Here is a 26,899-nt window from a genome sequence, read left to right as displayed (position 1 = left end):
TTTAACTTCATCAGTTTTAGATTATTTTTATTCAAAATCGCTGAATTTTCACATTTGCCGTACTGAGAAGAGACTTGCTGTGATCAGCAGCCAGTTGAGGCACGTCACTGAGTTGTGCCTCACCATGGATTGCGCAATGACTCGGCTAACTGCTGGCCTGCTGTGCAGTGAGACCGTATTGCTATATGAATTATATTATACATTTCCATAGTTTAGTTAGCTGAGGTATATAATGTATAGTGTATTTTGTCAACAACTGTATGTGTGTAACGTATTTCTTGTGCTGAGCAATCATAAAACGGCTGCGAAGACGCCCTGGCTGAGGCTCGCAGTAATCCCGTGCTGGATAATGCACCCCCGCCGTAGAATGCACCCCCTGACGGGAGTGTTATATCAACTAAAGCCCACACTTAAACTTTCCACGTGCAAGATTGAATCTATTTAAAAAAGTTATTTAATAAGAAGCCAAAAATTGCAAAAACAATAATGTTCGTGTTGGAGGAGTTGTGAATGACAGCTGGGCCACAACATTAGGTACACCTGCAGACTGCAGCACGGATTTCATATTTCAGTCATTCACAACTCCTCCAACACGAACATTATTGTTTTTGCACTTTTTGGCTTCTTATTAAATAACTTTTTAAAATAGATTCAATCTTGCACGTGGAAAGTTTAAGTGTGGGCTTTAGTTGATATAACACTCCCGTCAGGGGGTGCATTCTACGACGATGGTGCATTATCCAGCACAACAGCGGCGCATGGACTTCATTTATAAGTAAAGGTAAGACCATAATAACGTTTTTTTATTAAATGTGCTTTTTTGTGTGCTACAGTTTGTAAGTGTAAAGTTAAAGTTAAGTTAAAGTACCAATGATTGTCACACATACACTAGGTGTAATGAAATGTGTCCTCTGCATTTGACCCATCCCCTTGTTTACCCCCTGGGAGGTGAGGGGAGCAGTGGGCAGCAGCGGCGCCGCGCCCGGGAATAATTTTTGGTGATTTAACCCCCAATTCCAACCCTTGATGCTGAGTGCCAAGCAGGGTAGAATGCTGGTATGAGCTTTTAAACACAACCCGTTAACTGCTGCCAATTAAATGGTGAATAAGATACTCTTTAGGGTTCATATGTTTGTAAATCTGACTGTGATGAAGTCAGTGCCTCACCAGCCATGAACCTCACCGCACGTCACTGAAATACACTGAGATGACGTCCAAGCTCATTGTGTTCTTCATTGTGGTTTTGAAGCTTCACCAATTTTTTTCTCAGAATTATCAACTTACTTGAAGTGTTTTGTCAAGAGGATTATCGTAATATGGACATTTTTAGAATGTGCTTGTTCTGTTTTGGGCCAAAGTAAAACAAAGAAAAAAATCTGAAGTGGTCATAGTTGTATTTTTCAGTTATCATGCCATGATGGCCCACGTGGGAATAGATTTTCCTCCATGCTGCCCCTGAGCTAAGATGAGTTTGACACCCCTGCTCCAGAGCGTTTTCCACGTACTCTGGAATGCCCTACCAGCAACAGTTAGAGATGCTACCTCAGTAGAAGCATTCAAGTCTCACTTGAAAACTCATTTATATACTATAGCCTTTTAGATAGACCCCCTTTTAGACCAGTTTTAGACCGCTTTTCTGCTCTGTCCCCCTTCTCCTGCTTAGAGAGCGTACCAGGACCAGGTGGCCATGGTTAATTTCTGGAGAGGTAACGGTCTGGAAAATGTGTTAGCTGACCCGAATTGAGACCTGAGATGGACTGCTAGTTGGACCACTCTTCCATGCACAGCTATTGACATCTCTGCATAGCTGACTATATGAGCCTGGAAGAAGATACACTCCCCCTTATGTCTATCTGCTGGTTTTCTGTTGGAGTGGCCTTAACTTAAGTTAACAATATTAATTTAACAATTCAATTACTGCACCCATTGCAGTTGGTCACCCGGGAAGGTTTATTTTTATTCCCAATCTGTTTTTTTTGTGTGTTTTTCTTTGCCCGAATGTTGGTTTAGATCAGAGTGTGTTTGTGAAGCCCTTTGATGTACTAGAGGGGTATTTAAAACACATTTGATTGATTGATTGATTGATTGATTGAAGTGATTAATGACAGGTGGTTTGCGTATTAAAACTTACATTCTGGAGACTTTATATTACATTTGTTGGCACTACTTTTTAAAATGAAACAAAACATACATTTTTAAAGGATATTTTAGTAAGCCTTAGGACCCTCTAAAAATGTCTGATGATCGCTTGATAAAGCACATTATTGATGAAACTTAGGCATAAACATGTAAATATTGTGGGCTTTCTGATCATAGAGCGCACAATCTAATGTGCTTCTGAGGGTTATCAAGTTATTTTCTATGTTAGCTACCTCTCTTTGTTTATAATGTATATTTTCTGCTGGATCTACTCTCTATTTTATGCTGCTGTTTTTTTTTTGCTGCAGCTGTTACATATACTGTAATATTGTACATAGTAATTGGGATATACATTATATTTTATATATTATATATAAATATAATATAATATATCAGTATATTTTATATATTGTATATATAATATGTAAATATTACATCCATCCATCCCTCCATTTTCTACCGCTTATTCCCTTCAGGGTCGCGGGGGGCGCTGGAGCCTATCTCAGCTACAATCGGGCGGAAGGCGGTGTACACCCTGGACAAGTCGCCACCTCATTGCAGGGCCAACACAGATAGACAGACAACATTCACACTCACATTCACACACTAGGGACCATTTAGTGTTGCCAATCAACCTATCCCCAGGTGCATGTCTTTGGAGGTGGGAGGGGCCTATCCCCAGGTGCATGTCTTTGGAGGTGGGAGGGGCCTATCTTCAGGTGCATGTCTTTGGAGGTGGGAGGAAGCCGGAGTACCCGGAGGGAACCCACACAGTCACGGGGAGAACATGCAAACTCCACACAGAAAGATCCCGAGGCCAGGATTGAACTCAGGACTACTCAGGACCTTCGTATTGTGAGGCAGACGCACTAACCCCTCTTCCACCGTGCTGCCCGTAAATATTACATATATGTTATATTTTATGTTGCTAATATGGTACATTTTTAGTCTGCTTTATACCTGCATTGTCCTTTCCAGCCTTACCCTTTCCATTTTTTGAAACTGATCTACTGTGTGGAACAATTTCCCTTGTGGATCAAGAAAGTTTGTCTAAGTCTAAGTCGAAGCCGAAGCCCGACACGTGCGTAGGACCCCGGATACGATGATGGATGAATGGGAGTGTATACATGCAAAAAGGAGATACCCACGTAACCCCGAGAGGGACAAACGGTAGAAAATGGATGGCTGGCTGGATGGATGGATGGATAGATAGATGGATGGAGCTGGTTTACAATCACATTAATCCCACCATTAAAAAGTCAAAAACCTTGTTATACTTGTTCCCATACCAAATCTTGGAAACATTGCGAGCTGCACAGTGCATGCAAAAATTCTATTACATTTTTTTTTTTTTTACATATGTTTTCAAAAGCTAGTTTCAACCAAAGTAAGTCAATAATTAGTTTTTTGTGCTAATAACATGTAATGTAGAGTGGTGACGTTTGTGTATGTGGGGCCATGACATTAGTTTTTGGGTGGGGTGGGGAGTCTAGTACAGTAATAATAGTAAATAAGTAATATTAAAGAGCAACATGGGGCCACAAACAACATCTTGTTTAGGGCCACAAACAACATCTTGTTTAGGGCCTCTCAAAGCCTGTTTTATATGTATAAAAAGAGGGGATTTAATTATTCTTTCATAAAACATGAAAAACCTAAAGTACTAAAATAGTATATTGATAATAGTATTACGGTACAATTAAAATATTCGCCAGCATCACGACTTTTCAACAGGATAACGTACCCTTATCGTGACGTGGCTTCTTGTATCCACTTGTCAAGACTGTCAACGTTATCTAATTACCATTTCCGTTTTTCAAAATATATAAAGAAATGCGTTAAATAGTGCCAACACAGCACTGCTACAATAAACGTAAAATACACGACTGCACTGCGTGTATTAGTTCTATAAGAACTTGACTGACACCACACCATACATTTTCCGTTAAGGAGTCTAAACACGATCAGTAGATTACTTTTGTTTTGAAAAACAACCAGAAGTGTAATTTGCCTGCGTATTGTAGCGCTTGTCGTTTTCTCTACGAGAGCGTCTTCTTGAGTCTTGAATTACTGAAGATGCCGCAGACTAATTCCTGTTTAACAAGCCGTGTTAACATAAGGCTAGAGAGATAAAAGAACGGCATTATTAAGGTGAGTCTTTATTTATTTTTATTTTTTTATTGTTTTTGGGGACAACGTGTCAGGTGTCTTGTTTGACAGATGTGCTAGCTAACTAAGCTTCGGCTGTTAGCATCTTGTGTCCACAGTCAGGCAGGCGATGCTAACATATTGTTGTCATGTGTGCTCACAATGGCTGTCATTTATCTCCTCCTTCTAGTCTAACTCGTTGATTCGAGCAGTAATGGCAGTGAAGAGGAGGGCACATATGCAATTCGACACATCTATTGTCACAGATAGCTTACAAAACAATACTGTAATGTGTCGCTTTAATGCTGACTGCTCCCAGTGAATATATGTTGAATACTTTCGCTTTTTTTATTTGTCTAAGCTAATATTCTGTATATTCATACGCATGTTATACTCATGTTGGTAGCCATTGGGAGATTTCAATTAAACGCCCCCTATTAAGCGAATGTGTTTTTAAAAAGATATCACACATGTATTACGTGTCCCTGGGGACCTTTTGACCCGGGAACCACATTGAGTTCAAATTTTTTTGGCTTAGCGTGCGTGTGTGTGGATGTACGTTAAGGTGTACATATATATTTGTATGTATGTATGTGTGTATCTATATATGTGTGTGTGTATATCTATATTTGTATGTTAAAGTGTATTAATGTGTACATGTGAATGTGCATTTATATATATATATATATATATATATATATATATATATATATATATATATATATATATATATATATATATATATATATATATATATACACACTACCGTTCAAAAGTTTGGGGTCACATTGAAATGTCCTTATTTTTTAAGGAAAAGCACTGTACTTTTCAATGAAGATAACTTTAAACTAGTCTTAACTTTAAAGAAATACACTCTATACATTGCTGATGTGGTAAATGACTATTCTAGCTGCAAATGTCTGTTTTTTGGTGCAATATCTACATAGGTGTATAGAGGCCCATTTCCAGCAACTATCACTCCAGTGTTCTAATGGTACAATGTGTTTGCTCATTGGCTCAGAAGGCTAATTGATTATTAGAAAACCCTTGTGCAATCATGTTCACACATCTGAAAACAGTTTAGCTTGTTACAGAAGCTACAAAACTGACCTTCCTTTGAGCAGATTGAGTTTCTGGAGCATCACATTTGTTGGGTCAATTAAACGCTCAAAATGGCCAGAAAAAGAGAACATTCATCTGAAACTCGACAGTCTATTTTTGTTCTTAGAAATGAAGGCTATTCCACAAAATTGTTTGGGTGACCCCAAACTTTTGAACGGTAGTGTGTATATATATATATATATATATATATATATATATATATATATATATATATATATATATATATATATAAAACTGGTGGAGTTAAATGGAAAATAACTTTAGTATAATCACTGGATACATATAACAATTTAATTAATTTTTTTTTTCTTTCCATGATGGCAGGTGAGGCCGTGCCTCCCCTGCCTCTAGTGACGGCACGCCACTGATATATATATATATATATATATATATATATATATAGTGGCGTGCCTCCAATGACGGCACGCCACTGATATATATATATATATATATATATCAGTGGCGTGCCGTCACTAGAGGCAGGGGAGGCACGGCCTCACCTGCCATCATGGAAAGAAAAAAAAAATTAATTAAATTGTTATATGTATCCAGTGATTATACTAAAGTTATTTTCCATTTAACTCCACCAGTTTTAGATCATTTTTATTTTTATTTTCACATTTGCCGTTCAAATACTGAGAAGAGACGGTGCGGTGATCAGCAGCCAGTTGAGGCACTTGTGCCTCACCATGGATTGCGACTCGGCTAACTGCTGGCCTGCTGTGCAGTGAGACCGTATTGCTATATGAATTATATTATACATTTCCATAGTTTAGTTAGCTGAGGTATATAATGTACAGTGTATTTTGTCAACAACTGTATGTGTGTAACGTATTTTTAGTGCTGAGCGATCATAAATCTGCTGCGGAGACACACTGTGTGAGGCTCGTTTCATAACCCGGCCTCCTGGTGCCAAGCACCTCCGCCGCAGAATGCACCGCCCGACGGGAGTGCCTCGGCCACACCAACCAAAGCTCACACCCAAACCCTCCACGTGCAAGACCGAATCCACCCAAAAAAAGTCATTTAACAAGAAGCCAAAAAGTGCAAAAGCAACAATGCTCGCGCTGCAGGAGCCGCGAACGACCGCAGGGACACAACATTAGGTACACCTGCACTGCAGGTTCATATGTTTTTAAATTTGACTGTGATGATGCAGTCGTGCCTCACCAGACATTAACCTCACCGCACGCCACTGATATATATATATATATATATATATATATATATATATATATATATATATATATATATATATATATATATATATATATATATATATATATATATATATATATATATATATATATACATATATATATATACACACACACACACACACACACACACACACACACACACACACACACACACACACACACACACACACATCCATCCATCCATTCTCTATCACTTGTCCCTCTCTGGGTCGCGGGGGTGGCTGGAGCCAATCCCAGCTACATTCGGACGGAAGGCGGGGTACACCCTGGACAAGTCGCCACCTAATCGCATGGCCAACCCAGATTGATATGCGTGTGTGTGTGTGTGTGTGTGTGTCTACATATATATACATGTGTATATATATTTGTATATATGTGTGTATATATCTATGTATATATTTGTGTGTATATATATGTGTGTGTGTGTGTGTGTGGGGGGGGGGGGTATATATATACTGTATATATATATATACACACACTGTATATGTATATATATTAGGGGTGTGGGAAAAAATCGATTCGAATTCGAATCGCGATTATCATGTTGTGCGATTCAGAATCGATTATCATTTTTTAAAAATCTATTATTTTTTAATTATTTTTTTTTAATTTTACTTTTTAATTAATCAATCCAACAAAACAATACACAGCAATACCATAACAATGCAATCCAATTCCAAAACCAAACCCGACCCAGCAACACTCAGAACTGCAATAAACAGAGTAATTGAGGAGACACAAACACGACACAGAACAAACCAAAAGTAGTGAAACAAAAATGAGTATTATCAACAACAGTATCAATATTAGTTACAATTTCAACATAGCAGTGATTAAAAATCCCTCATTAACATTATCATTAGACATTTATAATAAAAAAAAAAGAAAGAACAATAGTGTCACAGTGGCTTACGCTTGCATCGCATCTCATAAGCTTGACAACACACTGTGTCCAATATTTTCACAAAGATGAAATAAGTCATATTTTTGGTTCATTTAATAGTTAAAACAAATTTACATTATTGCAATCAGTTGATAAAACATTGTCCTTTACAATTATAAAAGCTTCTTACAAAAATCTACTACTCTGCTTGCATGTATTGAATGAATAGAGAATCGTTTTTGAATCGAGGATCGTGTTGAATGGAAAAAAAATCGATTTTGAATCGAATCGTGACCCCGAGAAGAGCTGGAAGACCCTCCTGCCTCGTTAAGATCTCCCGTTTGGGAACACTTCGGCTGCGTGGTGCGGAGGACGGAGGTTTGCCGACATTGTTCAGCAGCGGTAAGGCATGCTTCTGCCAACACGTCAAACATGCTAACCCATTTGAAGCGTCACCACCCCCAAGTGAACATCGCTTCAACAAAGATAAAGTCGAGCAAACAGCTCCCACCTCTTACTGCCAAGTTAGCCAGGCTGGGGGGGAAAAGAAAAGTTAATCTGAGGCTGAGTTGACTTGAAACTGTTTAATGTTGCACTTTTTATATGTAGAAGAAAAGTTTTGTAATTTTCTTTAATCTGAGCAACAACTTCCATCCATCCATCTTCTTCCGCTTATCCGAGGTCGGGTCGCGGGGGCAGCAGCCTAAGCAGGGAAGCCCAGACTTCCCTCTCCCCAGCCACTTCGTCCAGCTCTTGATTAATGTGGACCCCGACTTAAACAAGTTGAAAAACTTATTCGGGTGTTACCATTTAGTGGTCAATTGTACGGAATATGTACTGTACTGTGCAATCTACTAATAAAAGTCTCAATCAATCAATCAATCAATCAATCAATCAAAAAAAGCACTTTATATGTAGAAAAGTTTTGTTAAGAAACCATTCTGAGCCTTATCTTATTTAGTTTTTATTTGATATATGTTAACCACATTAACCCTGACAATGGAGCCTGTGTGTATATGTATGTTATGCCATTGTTTACAAATTTGGTAAATAAATAACCAAAACATTTTTATTTTTTTGTTTTCTTACTGTACCGAAAATGAACCAAACCGTGACCTCTAACCCGAGGTACGTACCGAACCGAAATTTTTGTGTACCGTTACACCCCTAATATATATATATATTGTACACGTTTCTGTTGTGAATAATAAAGGATTCATTTCAGGCTGCCTCTGAATAATAGCATGAAATATTCCAGCACTTTCATAACGTTTAGTTATACTAAAGCGTCACTCAAATCTAAATATATTTATATAGCTTTATCGGCCCGGCTACTTTGATCCATTATGAAACCAACCTGAGATATTTCTGTCCGTTACGTTTATTTCGAAATTGGTAACCGTGCGTTTCCTCTTTTAAAACGGAGTCAAATGTGCCGGAGACACATTATCAGCCCCGCGTTGCAACAAAGGCATAACTTTAAAGTTACTCACAAAAAAGCTGAACTCATGAATGCTTGTTGCCACTATGGACTTAAAAAGTTACATACTGTGAGTTCCTCCCTTCATCCATGGCTCCAACATGTTTCTTCTTCAGGTGCTCCTGAAGCAATGTTGTACTTCCGTGCCATTTTGCAGGAAACGGTCTTCTTTGAAGTCTTTAAAGTGAAGTGTTCCCACACTTTTGACGACTTAGGTCGTACACTTTTCTCCATTGAAGCAATAACCTCAAGATGTTTCTCCGCTAAACTATCGGGAGTGTTTTCCTGCGCCATTTTTCAAATTTTTCCAGCAAAGGAGACGCCGTCGTCACGTGAGCTGCACATGACACATCATTGGCTAGCTTACGCCACCTCATGAGACGTAGCCTCACCGCCGCCCTGGCGCTGTTTTGTACTGTTTTTGTACTTATTTTGATTATTGTTTCTCAGCTGTTTGTAAATGTTGCAGTTTATAAATAAAGGTTTTTAAAACAAAAAAAAACAAAACAAAAAAAACAAAAAAAAAAAAAAAAGCCTCCGCGCATGCGCATAGCATTGTTCCAACGAATCGATGACTAAATTAATCGCCAACTATTTTGGTAATTGATTTTAATCGATTTAATCGATTAGTTGTTGCAGCCCTAATATATATATATATATATATATATATATATATATATATATATATATATATATATATATATATACACACACACACATTATATATATATATATATATATATATATATATATATATATATATATATATATATATATATATATATATACACACACACACATTATATATATATATATATATATATATATATATATATATATATATATATATATATATATATGTCTTAATTAGATTATCCAGAGATGAAATAGTCTTGTGATTTTTTTCCCACACATACACATTATATAATATGCATATATATATAATGTGTGTGTGTATATATATATATGTGTATGTATATGTGTGTGTGTGTGTGTGTGTGTGTATGTACAAAATACAAAACCAGGGAAGTTGGCACGTTGTGTAAAAAAATTAATAAAAACAGATTACAATGATTTGATATTTAATAATTAAAGATGTTTAATGTTCGAACTGAGAAATGTTATTTTTTGCAAATATTAGCTTATTTGGAATTTGATGCCTGCAACATGTTTCAAAAAAGCTGGCACAAATGGCAAAAAAGACTGAGAAAGTCGAGGAATGCTCATCAAACTCTTTCCCACAGGTGAACAGGCTTATTCCGAACAGGTGGGTGCCATGATTGAGTATAAAAGCAGCTTCCATGAAATGTTCAGTCATTCACAAACAAGGATGGGGCGAGGGTCACCACTTTGTGAACAAAAGTGTGAGCAAATTTTCGAACAGTTTAAGAACAACATTTCTCAACGAGCTATTGCAAGCAATTTAGGGATTTCACCATCTACGGTCCGTAACATAATCAAAAGGTTCAGAGAATCTGGAGAAATCACTGCACGTAAGTGGCAGGCCCGTGACCTTCGATCCCTCAGGCGGTACTGCATCAAAAACCGACATCAGTGTGTAAAGGATATCACCACCTGGGCTCAGGAACACTTCAGGAAACCACTGTCAGTAACTACAGTGCGTCGCTACATCTGTAAGTGCAAGTTAAAACTCTACTATACCAAGCGAAAGCCATTTATCAACAACACCCAGAAACGCTACCGGCTTCGCTGGGCCCGAGCTCATCTAAGATGGACTGATGCAAAGTGTAAAAGTGTTCTGTGGTCTGACGAGTCCACATTTCAAATTGTTTTTGGAAACTGTGGACGTCGTGCCCTCGAGCCAAAGAGGAAAATAACCATCCGGACTGTTCTAGGCGCCAAGTTCAAAAGACAACATCTGTGATGGTATGCGGGGGTATTAGTGCGCAAGGCATGGGTAACTTTCACATCCGTGAAGGCACCATTAATGCTGAAAGGTACATACAGGTTTTGGAGCAACATATGTTGCCATCCAAGCAACGTTATAATGGACGCCCCTGCTTATTTCAGCAAGACAATGCCAAGCCACGTGTTACAACAGCGTGACTTCATAGTACTAGACTGGCCTGCCTCTAGCCCAGACCTGTCTCCCATTGAAAATGTGTGGCGCATTATGAAGCCTAAAATACCACAACAGAGACTGTTGAACAACTTAAGCTGTACATCGAGCAAGAATGGGAAGGAATTCCACCTGAAAAGCTTCAAAAATTGGTCTCCTCGGTTTTTTCCCACCTCAGAAAAAATGTGTCTCTCCAAATACCACCATAATGACCAACATTAAAAAACAGTAGCGTAGTAGGCCTAAGTATTCATTAAAAACGAGGCAGGTTTTATTTAACAAGTATATTTCTTATTTGTGTCCACTATAACATTACACAGTTTGAACAGAAACACTGTGTTGGGAGATAGGAAAATAAAGCACTGTATTTTTACTCAAGTGATTCTTTGTTTAGTGGTAGACGTACCACAGTTTGAGAATAACTGGAATAAACAGTTGTTTAATAATATCCTGAGGTAAATCCTTATAAATTTATATTCAATTATTACTCACTGTTACAAGCAGCCCTCTGAGGGCAGCCATAACTGCAATGTGGCCCTCCAGAAAAAACGGGTTTTTACTGAGCACAACAGCATTTCTTGGAGCCACACAATCTGAGGCTTATTTAAAATCTTTTAAAAAATGAACTAATATATGGGACATTTACACACTTAATTTTTGTTAGCTATACATATTTAAACTGTATACCTGTATCTTCTCCATGAAAAGCAGATAGAGGTGATGTGTTGTGTATCCTGAAATCCACTCTCGAAAGACAAAATGAAGCGGAGGCTCCTTCGGGGTTTCTTGTCAGAGATCTCCGTCCGCTTGGTGCTCTTTGTGGTTTTCCTGTAAGTGCATTCTCCATTTGCATCCCTTTTGGAATTTATTATTCAAGATGATGGTTTAAGCAAAACGGTTGTGTCTCACTCACGCAGAGTGACGGAGCAGCTTCCCCCTTTCTATCGTGAGATCCAACCAGAGGAGATGTGGTTGTATAAATTTCACAGGGCGCAGCAGGATCACGTCCCCACATCACTCATGTTTGTAAGTGATGCAGTTGCCAGTTATTTTAATACTGTATGACTTCAAAAGTGTTGTATAATTAACTCTTACTGAATTATCTGCCTCTGCTTTGCGGCATCAGAGCATCGCTGTCTTTACGCCGCTGATTGTCATCCTGGTTTTTACCTTCATGACAAAGTCAGAGCGAGGGGACGCAAAAGAAGCATTACTGGGTAAGATAAACACCTCCCTCGTTTCGATACTTTAGCTGATCTTTTTACCCCCCTCATTCCTTCCTTCTGTCATCCAGGCGTGACTTTGACTCTGGTGCTCAACGGCGTCTTCACTAATGTCATCAAACTAGCTGTTGGCAGGTACATGTGCAATTGTGAGATAATGTTACTTTAAGGCAAAACCTAAAACTAACAAATATCTCTGTATTAGGCCCAGGCCGGACTTCTTCTACCGATGTTTCCCAGACGGGCAGATGAACCTGGAGCTGCGCTGCACGGGCAACCCAGACGTGGTCATGGAGGGCAGAAAGAGCTTTCCCAGTGGCCACTCATCATGTGAGATCATAATCTTGATTTACACTGCAGGTGTCAAATTCTTATCTAGTGTCTACGGGCACTTTGCTTATTTTAACGCCCCCAAAAGTAAATTGGTCTTTTTTCAACTCTAAATCTGAAAGTACACATTTTAAACAACTAAAATTGTGTATTTTCTCATCTCAGGCAACTTTGTACCCATTTAAATAAGACAACTGAAAGTAACAGGAGTGACTCTTCAAGGTTTTCACAGGACATTAAAGGCCTACTGAAATGAATTTTTTTTATTTAAACGGGGATAGCAGATCCATTCTGTGTCATACGTGATCATTTCGCGATATTGCCATATTTTTGCTGAAAGGATTTAGTATAGAACAACGACGATAAAGTTCGCAACTTTTGGTCGCTGATAAAAAAAAGCCTTGCCTGTACCGGAAGTAGCGTGACGTCAACAGTTGAAAGGCTCCTCACATTTCCCCATTGTTTTCAATGCAGCGAGAGCGGTTCGGACCGAGAAAGCGACGATTACCCCATTAATTTGAGCGAGGATGAAAGATTCGTGGATGAGTAACGTTAGAGTGAAGGACTAGAGTGCAGTGCAGGGCGTATCTTTTTTTGCTCTGACCGTAACTTGGGTACAAGCTGGCTCATTGGATTCCACACTCTCTCCTTTTTCTATTGTGGATCACGGATTTGTATTTTAAACCACCTCGGATACTATATCCTCTTGAAAATGAGAGTCGAGAACGCGAAATGGACATTCACAGTGACTTTTATCTCCACGACAATACATCAGCGAAACACTTTAGCTACGGAGCTAACGTGATAGCATCGTGCTTAACTGCATATAGAAACTGACGAAATAAGCCCCTGACTGGAAGGATAGACAGAAGATCAACAATACTATTAAACCATGGACCTGTAAATACACGGTTAATGCTTTCCAGCTTGGCGAAGCTTAACAATGCTGTTGCTAACGACGCCATTGAAGCTAACTTAGCAACCGGACCTCACAGAGCTATGCTAAAAACATTAGCTATCCACCTACGCCAGCCAGCCCTCATCTGCTCATCAACACCCGTGCTCACCTGCGTTCCAGCGATCGACGGAAGGACAAAGGACTTCACCCGATCATCCGTGCGGTCGGCGGCTAGCGGCGGCTAGCGGCGGCTAGCGGCGGCTAGCGGCGGCTAGCGCGTCTGCTATCCAAGTCAAAGTCCTCCTGGTTTTGTTGCTACAGCCAGCCGCTAATACACCGATCCCACCTACAACTTTCTTCTTTGCAGTCTTCATTGTTCATTAAACAAATTGCAAAAGATTCACCAACACAGATGTCCAGAATACTGAGGAATTTTGAGATGAAAACAGAGCTTTTTTGTATTGGATTCAATGTTGTCCGAATACTTCCGTTTCAATGATTGACGTCACGCGCATACGTCATCATACATATACGTTTTCAACCGGAAGTTTAGCGGGAAATTTAAAATTGCACTTTATAAGTTAACCCGGCCGTATTGGCATGTGTTGCAATGTTAAGATTTCATCATTGATATATAAACTATCAGACTGCGTGGTCGGTAGTAGTGGGTTTCAGTAGGCCTTTAAAAAGCACTAAAAGTCATTAAATAGATTTTGCCAAAATTAAGGCCTTGAATGGCATTTAAAAAGTATAAATTTGATGTCCAGAGGCATTAAAAAATGTAACAATTGTAGGACTGGACTGAGAGTAGTAAGTCAATCAATTGAATGGTAAATAAAAATAAACTCGATAACTTGGCTGTCATCGATACGTTTGTCTGTTTCCTTACTTCGGCTGTGGCTTTCAAACTGGACACAAGAGGTCTTGTCAGGTCCGGTCCGCTGCCTCAATACGGCAAAATGAAATGGCTCTAGGGGCCCAAACTTTGCCATTCTTTGGTGACTGTTGGTGTGTAGTCCTTAACTGTGACACAATGTCATGTTAGTGAGGAAGATCAGCTCAGTGTTGCCAACTCCTCAGCAAGGAAATTAGCTATTTGCTGTTCTAAAAGTAGCTAGAAATCGCTGGAAGTTGTACAAAACTGACAGTTTAAAAAAATTATAAGTATGATTAGAACTGTAAATTAACTTTCTTCTTTTGATTCTTGGTTGTTCATCTATAAATCAATTTAGTTCTGCATTCTGAATGTGAGTGTGAGTGAATGGTAGTCTATCTGTTTTGGCCCCGCGATGGGGTGGTGAATTGTCCATGGTGTACCCTTCCTTCCTGCGGTAGGAAATGGATGGATGGATTGTTGAATGTTAGAGTATCAAATTTAATCACAAGAAGGAAGGGTTGTGGTATTTACTAAAAATCCAAATCTAATGACTGGCACATTAACATGAACGATAGAATTGGGACGTTGCAGTGATTTATATTGGCTTGACATGACCGTGAAGAAATATCTACATTTACATCTCGCTCTGTAAACCAAGTAGGAAAAAGTGGCAGCTTTGCACATGCGCATTTCATTTGCAGTCTGGAGTAGTGTGGGTCTCCTCTTCATTGACATGATAAGATAGCTAGTTAAATGGTCAACTTGTGTCACAGAGACACACGCAGACAAGGTGGGCAAATCAAAATCAGTGATTTATGTAAGTGTGACAGTAAAGAAACATCTACATCCAAAATTCCAGTCGAAACTTCTGGCCAGGAACTCGGAAATACCAACTTCCCAGTACAAATAGAATGCACCATAAACGTCTGGACGGCAAATGATTTGTGCATTTGTGAACCGCTGGAATTCCCGCCCTTTGAGGGTCTCCACTCTGCTCGCGCTAAATACAGTAACCGCTGTAACTGCACCTCAGAGTCTCCAAGACACAAAAAAATCTCAAATAAGACCGGCAAAAGGTAACTAGATTTGTTGCTAGTAGCTGTTTACAAAAAAGTTGCTAAGAGGATTGAAAAGTCGCCAGATTTAGCGACTAAATCGTCAAGTTGGCAACACTGACTCAACTTGTTTAATATACGACTCCTTTATTTCAGCAGTCTCCAGTTCAACACAGACAAGCTAACTTTAAAGCTATTTTTTCAGTGTTCAGTGTAGTTTAAATTGATCCTTTAAACTGTATTTATTGAATGTTATGACAGGGTCAATGTGCAGGACACTTTGCTTTATAGTAAAGTATTTTAGAGTTGATTGTATTATGTATTTAAACATTTTATTTCCTGGGATGCAAAAGGCATTGATTTGGTGTAATGGCCCCTTTATCACATTATTTATTTCCATGTATTTTTAAGTGACTCGCATGTACTGTACACACTCCAAAAATGCATGCAAAAAAACTACATGAGTATGAACTTTGGGCAGCAATAGTAAATACTATACATGGCAACACATTTGGGTACTTCTGACCTCTGCGTCACAGCCCGCCAATCAGGTTGGACTTGATTGTGGCATTTGCTTGTTGTGTGGTGATGGTGAACTCTGGTTTAGTCCCACATTCCAACAATATGCATGTTAGATTTTTTTCGGTGCTTCTGAATTATTTTCTGTATCATTTGTCTATAATATTGTTATGCGTACACCTCTGCATAACATTGTATCCTTACTAACATTGAAGAAAAGAAAAAAGAAAGAAATGTAGATTAACTTCCAACAAACACTGACTTTATTCAGTTTTTTAGTCTGCATTTTAGATTAATTAGGTGCTTCTCAATTATTTTCTGTCATTTGTCTATAAAATTGTTATGTGTACACCTATGCATAACATTATATCCTTACTAATAGGGATGTCCGATAATGGCTTTTTGCCGATATCCGATATTCCGATATTGTCCAACTCTTAATTACTGATACTGATATCAACCGATACCGATATCAACCGATACTGATATATACAGTCGTGGAATTAACACATTATTATGCCTAATTTGGACAACCAGGTATGGTGAAGATAAGGTCCTTTTAAAAAAAAAATTATAAAATAAGATAAATAAATTAAAAACATTTTCTTGAATAAAAAAGAAAGTAAAACAATATAAAAACAGTTACATAGAAACTAGTAATTAATGAAAATGAGTAAAATTAAGACTCCGAGGTACTTGAACTCCTCCACCTTCAGTAATGCAGACGCTGTATCGATCCGTTGTGGTGAAGAAGGAGCTGAGTCGTAAGGCAAAGCTCTCAATTTACCGATCGATCAACGTTCCCATCCTCACCTATGGTCATGAGCCTTGGGTTATGACCGAAAGGACAAGATCACGGGTACAAGCGGCCGAAATGAGTTTCCTCCGCCGGGTCGCGGGGCTCTCCCTTAGAGATAAAGTGAGAAGCTCTGTCATCCGGGAGGAGCTCAAAGTAAAGCCGCTGCTCCTCCACATCGAGAGGAGCCAGATGAGGTGGTTTGGGCATCTGGTCAGGATGCCACCCGAACGCCTCCCTAGGGAGGTGTTTAGGGCACGTCCGACCGGTAGGAGGCCACGGGGAAGACCCAGGACACGTTGGGAAGACTATGTCTCCCGGCTGGCCTGGGAACGCCTCGGGATCCCCCGGGAAGAGCTGGACGTAGTGGCTGGGGAGAGGGAAGTCGGGGCTTCCCTGCTTAGGCTGCTGCCCCCGCGACCCGACCTCGGATAAGCGGAAGAAGATGGATGGATGGATGGATGGATGGAGTAAAATTAACTGTTAAAGGTTAGTACTATTAGTGGACCAGCAGCACGCACAATCATGTGTGCTTACGGACTGTATCCCTTGCAGACTGTATTGTTATATATTGATATATAATGTAGGAACCAGAATATTAATAACAGAAAGAAACAACCCTTTTGTGTGAATGAGTGTAAATGGGGGAGGGAGGTTTTTTGGGTTGGTGTACTAATTGTAAGTGTATCTTGTGTTTTTTATGTTGATTTAATAAAACATTTTAAAAAACGATACCGATAATTTCCGATATTACATTTTAAAGCATTTATCTCTACTTACTAACATTAAAGAAAGGAAAAAAGAAATACATGTTGATTAATTTCCAACAAACAATGCCTTTATTCACAGTTTTTTAGTCTCTAAGAAAAAATATTTTAAGTGCATCATTTTGCCTGAAATTATTAAAAAAAATAATCATTCTAAAGTGGCCCTAGTGTGTGAATGTAAGTGTGAATGTTGTCTGTCTATCTGTGTTGGCCCTGCGATGAGGTTGCGACTTGTCCAGGGTGTACCCCGCCTTCCGCCCGAATGCAGCTGAGATAGGCTCCAGCGCCCCCCGCGACCCCGAAGGGAATAAGCGGTATAAAATGGATGGATGGATTTGAAACTATAAACATTTTTGAATAAAATGAAATGAGGAAGTCCGGATTAATGGCTACAATGAGCATGTTTTGTAGTGCACCGCTTTTCGAAGCGAGATTTGAAGTATGATACTGATAAAGCATGTTCCCCCGGTAATGTAAGTGTGAATGGGTTTTTGTCTACATGTGTCCTTTAACTGTTTAACGTTGCACCAATTGTACATTTTACCTTTTTAGCAACTATTTATCTTTAAATGGGACCTATGATGATTTGAATCTACATTTACCACACTTCCAAGTTCCTTGTGGTCTAGATAATATGCAGTGAATATGCTTTGGTTTAAGTTAAAGTTAAAAGTTAAAGTACCAATGATTGTCACACATACACTAGGTGTGGTGAAATGTGTCCTCTGCATTTGACCCATCCCCTTAAAGTTTGTTACACAGTCACTGTGTTTAACCCTCTTTCTGAGATCTGTGCAAACACTTCATTCCTTTAGATGCAAAACAACTCATCCATGCTCCATCCTCTCAAAAAGTCTCAGAATGTATCTTTAGAAAATGTACAATGCTCAAATACAGGTAAAATTCAAAAAAATTTAATATCGTGCTTAAGTTTATTCATGTCAACAATTCAACTTCTAATCTGAAACTAATATGTGATATAAACTCATGACATGCAAAGTGAGATATGTCAAGCCTTTATCTGTTATAATTTTGATGATAATGGCTTACAGTTTTTTAGAGTTTCAATTTGTTTTAATTTAAGGTTTTCATAAGCTGTAAACCATAATACTTAGTGTTGCATGTTATGAGCCTTGTAAATCTAATTGCTGGAATAAACCAACCTTTGCACAATATTCTAGTTTTTTGAGTTACACCTATGTACATCTCAAAGACGAACATCAATGCTATTTTTTTCAAACAAGGTCGAAAATATACTTTTTAAACAATTTATAGATTCACCAGTCACAACATTTGGTACACCTACACAGTCTCTGATTCAAAAAAATGTATTTATCAGCATTTATCTCACTACATGTCACACGTATTTTATCCTACCTTCGCTTATGGTACCTCAAACCAAGTACTAAAGTCGCTATGGCACAATCTTTTTCATCTGAGTTTCGCGACTAATCCAACTTTGTAATGACCAATGTTGACAAAATAGTACTGTGTAGAATGTCGCGAACAAATCAACACAGCAATATTTTTTCTTTTGTAGACATCAGAGCAGTCGGAAGGGCATGAGACATGCCGTGCAGCATGACACAGGCACAGAGAGCAGAGCAGAGAGGAGAGGCCAGGCAGAGAGCATGTACTATAGAATGTCCACATAAGTACGTCCGGCACGCTGTGATGACTCAAATGGCCCAATGTTAAAAAAGACTGCAAAACACAGCAGGCAGAGGCATCCAAAATTGCATGCAAGTTCACATCCAAATGCATGGACCTCATGATTTGACGCTTTGGTATTGTTGAACAAGAGTATCCAACATTGTATAACATTAGTCCAATTAGGTTCCTTAAGTCTTCAAATAATTATGCATTTTTTTATTGTGATAGCCAGACCTGTGTGTTTATTTCCGTACCTGACAGTTTCGGCTACAACTGTGGTCTTCCTCAGAAGTTGTCACATGATGTTAATGTGATGTCTAGTCAGCTGATTTAAATGCAGACGGGGCTACAAGCAGGAAGACCGCGCCAAAAACTGTTTTAAATCAACTGACCTGACACATCACATGACAACTTCTGAGGAAGGCCACAGTTGTAGCTAAAACTGTCAGGTGTGGAAATAAAGACACAGGTCTGGCTATGAGAATTAAAAATTGCATTGTATAACATTTAAGACGTCTAAAAAGTTGAAAATCATGATAGGTCCCATTTAATTAAAGAGTAGCTAGGGCACAGAAACATCACAAAGAAGGCCATGTAGTAAAAAGATCCATCTTATTAATATTAAACCATGTTAGTGTTTGTCCTGCAGTAATTTTCAATGTTCTTAACGTTGTCTTCCTGTAGTTGCTTTTGCCGGGCTGGGCTTTACTGCCTTCTTCATTGCCGGAAAGCTGCGATGCTTCAACACAGCAGGCCAAGGCAGAGCGTGGAGGCTCTGCGCGTTCCTTACCCCTTTAATTGTAGCGCTGACGATCGCTCTCTCCAGAACCTGCGACTACAAACACCACTGGCAAGGTCAGTCAGAGGCTTGGTCCCACGTGATATGTACAGAATGAGAAAAAAAGTCCTTCCACTGCTCTGGGGAAAAGTACTTAAATCCAGTATGTCATGAAGGATAGCTCTGCTTGGTTATCAGAATCAGAAATCAGAATCAGAAATACTTTATTAATCCCATAGGGGAAATTAAAATGTTATACATCTAGTTAGGGGTTCTCAGCTGCTCTCATCCTAGGATATGCATTTTCTCATGGAGGTCACAACACACTATTACAGAAATTAAACCAGGCAATTGTTAAAAATTTAATATAGCTTTTAAAACTAGAGATGTCCGATAATGGCTTTTTTGCAGATATTCCGATATTGTCCAACTCTTAATTACCGATTCCGATATCAACCGATAACGATATATACAGTTGTGGAATTAACACATTATTATGCCTAATTTTGTTGTGATGCCCCGCTGGATCCATTAAACAAATTAACAAGGTTTTCCAAAATAAGAGAACAACTTCAAATCAAGTTATGGAAAAAAGTGCCAACATGGCACTGCCATATTGATTATTGAAGTCACAAAGTACATTATTTTTTTTAACATGCCTCAAAACAGCAGCTTGGAATTTGGGACATGCTCTCCCTGAGATAATCCTGATACCCACTACAACTGTGGGAAATACTATGCTTTGACTTTCACAAAGTGCATTATTTTTTTTATTTTTTTTAAACATGCCTCAAAACAACAGCTACAAAAACAATGAAGGCACACAGCTTCAGTCCAGAGTATACTAGAGTAATAAAGTAAACAATAACATAGTCCTCCTTTAGTAGACTGCCTGGCATACTGTATAACAGGAAATTATAAACTGGGCTCAATCTGCCCTGCTCTAATGTATTTGTATGAGTAACACAAATGTGCTGCAAACTCGTGGTGAGTGCTTGAAGCGGCCTACCAGTCAGCCAGATCTTCTGAAATGCTGCGTTGAGACAGGGCTTCGTTCACTGCAAGCTGCTTTCGGTGTTTGCTTTTCATCCATCTTCCGCTTGTATTCATCGTGTATCTCCTTATGATTCTTGAAGAGGTGGGAGATCAAATTGCTTGTATTAAAGGAAGACGTCTTGGTTCCTCCTCGCATAACCAAGTTTTTGCAGTCATTGCAAATTGCCAGTTTTTTATCTGTCAGACACACTTTAAAATAATCCTAAACCATAGACATGGTGTCGTTAGTCAGTCACCGAGCGAGCTGGCTTGTTAGCCACGGCTACAGCACCGGCAACCACACACTCTTGTTGTTATTATGCTACGCTCGCAGCGGTTTGATGAGGTCATCAAGCGTCGCCAGTAAACCTTTCATGCTGCAGTCATCAACTCCTGTGTTGTGTGTGGCAGAGGGGAGGGGGGAGGGGCTGCTGACTGGGAGACGCTACTGCTCCCTACGTCCGTGTTTTACCGGGTATGTACCGCTCCGTACAGCGGCGTTTTAAAAAGTCATTAATTTTACTTTTTGAAACCGATACCGATAATTTCCGATATTACATTTTAAAGCATTTATCGGCCGATAATATTGGCCGGACGATATTATCGGACATCTCTATTTTAAACGCATTAAACCATGTGTCTCAAACTCACTGCCCCCACCTTAATATGAAAGTTATTGTTAGTGTGGCCAACATGTTTTACATGAATGGCACTTTACAGTGTTTTGTGTGGAGCTGAACGAACCTACCAATCACAGTGGAGTATCAGGCTCTCGGAGGTGGGACACTGACCAGGCTTGATGCAAGCAGAGAAACATTTATCATTGAGTGAAAGTTACAGCAGCGTTGCTATGGAGAGCTGTATACTAAATATTTATGTAATCCGTTATTTTTGACAGATGTCTTTGCCTCACCATGAATGGTTTCATGACACAATTTCGTGTCACGACCAAGCAGTTATGACTTTTTGTAGATGTTATGATGTATTGTATACCTGTAGTTGCAATATGGGAATAGACATTTACTAGTAAGTTGGAGTCTCACTATTGTTTTGTTTTTTTCACCTTTACCACAGCATACAAATGCTAGCTGCCTTTTTTTGTGTGCAATTGTTACTGTTTGAGCTATATTTTATATATTGTATATATTACTATGCATCAAATTATCCAACTATAGGTTGTTCCTTTGACACATTTTTGTAATATCCTTGTTCAATTAACTGTGTTAAAAGCGAAAAAATACCAGATGTGCAATTATTGCCAATTTTTGAGAGTCTTGTTACTTATGTGTCCACATGTAATTGATCAATAATGAGCCTGTTGAATGCTTTTCCTGCTTGCAGACGTGTTGGTGGGCTCTCTGCTGGGCCTGTCATTCGCCTGGCTGTGCTACAGGCAGCACTACCCTGCACTTCACGAACCAGACTGCCACCGACCCCTGAGTCACAGAGAGGGTATCCCTGCTGCACAGGAACGCAAGCTGGCCAACTCCAACTACATCCTGCCCCTGTGAACAACAAACTGCATCCTTTTTACTGGAGGCTGGGTATCATTTGCACCATCATGGATGGATGAATGAAATGTAAAGGGTGGTACATGGGTTATTTTCTTCACTAAATGGACACATGGAGTAGGAGACTTGGTCAAACAACCATGGTAACCACCCATAGAGAGCCCACTATCTCTGTTGGTGATCCCAAAGGATGATTTTATTTCATATCAGTAATTATATGATAAAGATGGAGTGTAACACTTTTATCTCAATATTTAATCTTAAATCATGATGTCAATATATTTGTGTAATTATGAAATGGTCAGTGGATAAAATAACATTAACGTCATAGATTGCTGGTGGCCAATCTAACTAACACCGGCGTTTTGCTTAGGACCTGGGACAATTAAGGACATGTTAGTGCCCATAGAAACTGGTTTGGAAAAAAAACAATACATAAGTATGTTGTCGGGGAAAAACAGCTCTCCCTTTTAAAATTCGGCTGCTTTCACTTATTATTTGCCGGAGACTTACAAGTCATTGTTACTTTTGTGTAACTTGTGTTTTCTTAGGAAATATTTGCCCAACTGCAGAGATAAGCAGGCATAATCAACTGATGCATCTCATATAAATAGCACTAACAGCTCTTGTTGAATAGGGAAATCACATTCACATTCCTGCCTCAATATCATGATCTTCCTGTTTATTTCCAATAGAACCCTCACTTGATTGGACTATTCCTGAAATATTTTCCAACAGAAATAACCTCAACTGTATGTTTTTGCCAGTGTTTTGTTTGCATATCTGCGTCAGTCTGTTAGCAGTGTAACTGATTTCAGCAGGAAAAAAACAAGACAACAGTCCAGCTGTGACTATTGTCACAATGTTAACACAAAGAAAATAGATATGTGTGACACATACAGACTTTATTTGGAGTTACTTATTTTCCATGGTGCTAGCATCCCAGTGCTCCTGCTGGTCAGGGTTCATATTCTGTGCATATTTGTCAGCAATTAGATTTTCAACAATTTCATGTAAGAGAAGGAGCATACATTATGTTGTATTTTTATTTTATTTTTTTATTATCTTTGTTTTATTTTATTAGAACGTTGAGAAGAAAATAACCAAACTGTTTTTGTGTGAAACCCGCCAAAGTTTGCAGGGTAAAAGCATTTTGCTAGTCACTGTGAACCCAACTTTAGTCAGCTGGTTCACAGCGGCTTTCATGACAAAACTTGGCCGGGATTTAGTGCCTTTTTAAAAAATTTGTTTTCAGGTTTTCTTCTGCAACTTCACTTATGTTTTGTCAATGTGAATGATAAAGATGATGATTATTACCTAAATGTGGCATGCATACAGTACATACTTTTTTTCTTGGTAAATGCAATTATTTCTTGGTAATAAATTAGATTACCGTTTTTTTCACCGTAAAGATGATTTTTCACATTAGATCTAGCTTTGCAGTTTTTTTAATGAGATGATAGTGTTGTATGTAATTTATAGCTTGCATGAGTCTTACTTGAATTTTCAGTGTTTGCTCGAAATGTGATCATGTTAGGCACACAGGTTTCTGGGCTAGATTGTTAGAAAATACAATGGTTGCTTGTTTCCTAATGTAACATTTGTTTCCTCATTGATCAGAGGTTATACAAATCAAAACATTCCTGTTATTTTTCAGAAAGGTTTCATGGGATGTTGATTTTGTCCGTCCTGATACTGTTTTGTCAAGTACAATTTTGCTTTTTTTAGTCAGGCACATCTTTTTTTTGTTTCGGTTGTATGACCATGTAGCATTTAATGCACATTTGCCTGATTTAAATATGCTGTGATGTCTTTTGGTCAAACTAAATACTGTTTCTAGGGGTATTTGCTTATATTTGTTCTTATTTTAACTTGTCTCAGTCTTTGCTACACGCGTACACTCACTGTACACCTAATTAGGTACACTTGCACGATCTAATGATATTCTCTACTTTAATAAGATATATCATGTTAAATTATGATTCTCATTTGAAAGAGCAGGAGTGGCTAATGTTGTGGCTGTAGCTATATGATGCATAATGTACAAAACCCAAAACCAGTGAAGTTGGCATGTTGTAAAAATTGTGAATAAAAACAGAATACAATAATTTGCAAATACTTTTCAACTTATATTCAATTGAATACACTGCAAAGACAATATATATAATGTTCGAACTGAGTAACATTTTTTTTTTTTTTTACAAATAAGCATTACCTTAGAATTTAATAGTAGCAACACATTGCAAAAAAGTTGAAACAGGGGCATTTTTACCACTGTGTTACATGGCCTTTCCTTTTAACAACACTCAGTAAATGTTTGGGAACTGAGGAAACCAATTTTTGAATCTTTTCAGGTGGAATTCTTTCCCATTCTTGCTTGATGTACAGCTTAAGTTGTTCAACAGTCCGGGGTCTCCGTTGTCATATTTTAGGCTTCATTTTGCGCCACACATTTTCAATGGAAGACAAGTCTGGACTACAGACAGGCCAGTCTAGTACCTGCACTCTTTTACTATGAAGCCACGCTGTTGTAACACGTGGCTTGGCATTGTCTTGCTGAAATAAGCAGGGGCGTCCATGATAACAATGCTTGGATGGCAACATATGTTGCTCCAAAACCTGTATGTATCTTTCAGCATTAATGGTGCCTTCACAGATGTGTAAGTTACCCATGCCTTGGGCACTAATACACCCCCATACCATCACAGATGCTGGCTTTTCAACTTTGCGCCTATAACAATCCGGATGGTTCTTTTCCTCTTTGTTCCGGAGGACACACCGTCCACAGTTTCCAAAAACAATTTGAAATTTGGACTCGTCAGACCACTTTTCCACTTTGCATCAGTCCGTCTTAGATGAGCTCGGGCCCAGCGAAGCCGGTGGCGTATCTGGGTGTTGTTGATAAATGGCTTTCGCTTTGCATAGTATAATTTTAACTCGCTCTTACAGATGTAGCGACAAACTGTAGTTACTGACAGTGGTTTTCTGAAGTGTTCCTGAGCCCATGTGGTGATATCCTTTACACACTGATGTCGGTTTTTGATGCAGTACAACCGGAGGGATCGAAGGTCTCGGAAATTCAATGTTACGTGCAGTGATTTCTCCAGATTCTCTGAACCTTTTGATGACATTACGGACCGTAGATGGTGATGTCCCTAAATTTCTTGCAATAGCTCGTTGACAAATGTTGTTTTTAAACTGTTCGACAAATTGCTCACGCGTTTGTTCACAAAGTGGTGACCCTCGCCAAATCCTTGTTTGTGAATGACTGAGCCTTTCATGGAAACTGCCTTTATACCCAATCATGGCACCCACCTGTTCCCAATTAGCCTGTTCACTTGTGGGATGTTCCAATTAAGTGTTTGATGAGCATTCCTCAACTTTCTCAGTCTTTTTGCCACTTGTGCCAATTTTTTTGAAACACGTTGCAGGCATCAAATTCCAAATGAGCTAATATTTGCAAAAAATAACAAAGTTTTCCAGTTCGAACGTTAAGAATCTTGTCTTTGCAGTCTATTCAATTGAATATAGGTTGAAAAGGATTTGCAAATCATTGTAGCTGAGATAGGCTCTAGCGCCCCCCGCAACCCCAAAGGGAATAAGCGGTAGAAAATGGATGGATGGATGTATTCTGTTTTTATTTACAATTTACACAACGTGCCAACTTCACTGGTTTTGGGTTTTAAGTTAAAAAAAAGTTAAAGTATCAATGATTGTCACACACACACTAGGTATGGTGAAATAATTATCTGCATTTCACCCATCACCCTTGATCACCCCCTGGGAGGTGAGAGGAACTGCGCCCAGGAATCATTTTTGGTGATTTAACCCCCACTTCCAACCCTTGATGCTAAGTGCCAAGCAGGGAGGTAATGGGTCTCATTTCTATAGTCTTTGGTATGACTCGGCCGGGGTTTGAACTCACAACCTACCGATCTTTTGTATATTATGCCACAACATTAGACCAGGGATCTTAAGGGGCGCCTCCTCTATGAAACAGCTTGAATAATAAAAAATAAAGGAACCTATTTAATTTAAACCATGTTTAAAGGCAAACATAATTGATTTTTTTACATATGGTAAGAGAGTAAAACAAGTTTGGGGTGAGTAGAAAGCTCTACAAAATTTGCACCAGAAATTATGTTTTATAGGAAGTAGGGGACCAACCGTATAAAACTATATACAGTTGTGGTCAAAAGTTTACATAGACTTGTAAAGAACATAATGTCATGGCTGTCTTGAGTTTCCAATCATTTCTACAACTCTTATTTTTTGTGATAGAGTGATTGGAGCACATACTTGTTGGTTACAAAAAAACGTCATGAAGTTTGGTTCTTTTATGAATTTATTATGGGTCTACTGAAAATGTGACCAAATCTGCAGGG

The 26,899-nt window shown here is 38.8% G+C and overlaps 1 protein-coding gene across 4 annotated transcripts; it reads left to right on the top strand.

Annotated features, from left to right (window-relative positions):
- Nucleotides 1–2,880: 2,880 nt before the first annotated feature.
- plpp5 (phospholipid phosphatase 5) lies at nucleotides 2,881–25,140 on the top strand. 4 transcript variants are annotated; one of them, XM_062024228.1, is made up of 8 exons: nucleotides 2,881–3,034; nucleotides 11,784–11,902; nucleotides 11,990–12,098; nucleotides 12,199–12,289; nucleotides 12,367–12,430; nucleotides 12,501–12,625; nucleotides 19,875–20,045; nucleotides 22,345–25,139. In XM_062024228.1, the coding sequence occupies exons 2-8, from the start codon at nucleotides 11,832–11,834 to the stop codon at nucleotides 22,512–22,514; spliced, it is 801 nt and encodes a 266-aa protein (XP_061880212.1). In that variant the 5' UTR covers nucleotides 2,881–3,034; nucleotides 11,784–11,831; the 3' UTR covers nucleotides 22,515–25,139. The 4 variants fall into 4 exon arrangements, with proteins under 4 accessions (XP_061880212.1, XP_061880211.1, XP_061880213.1 ...); XM_062024227.1 differs by having other exon boundaries at nucleotides 11,781–11,902; XM_062024229.1 differs by lacking the exon at nucleotides 2,881–3,034 and adding an exon at nucleotides 4,121–4,290 and having other exon boundaries at nucleotides 22,345–25,140.
- The last annotated feature ends 1,759 nt before the right edge of the window (nucleotides 25,141–26,899 follow it).

The sequence above is a fragment of the Entelurus aequoreus genome, linkage group LG17, assembly GCF_033978785.1.
Source record: "Entelurus aequoreus isolate RoL-2023_Sb linkage group LG17, RoL_Eaeq_v1.1, whole genome shotgun sequence".
Classification (NCBI taxonomy): domain Eukaryota; kingdom Metazoa; phylum Chordata; class Actinopteri; order Syngnathiformes; family Syngnathidae; genus Entelurus; species Entelurus aequoreus.
This window is presented reverse-complemented; position numbering and strand designations above follow the sequence as displayed.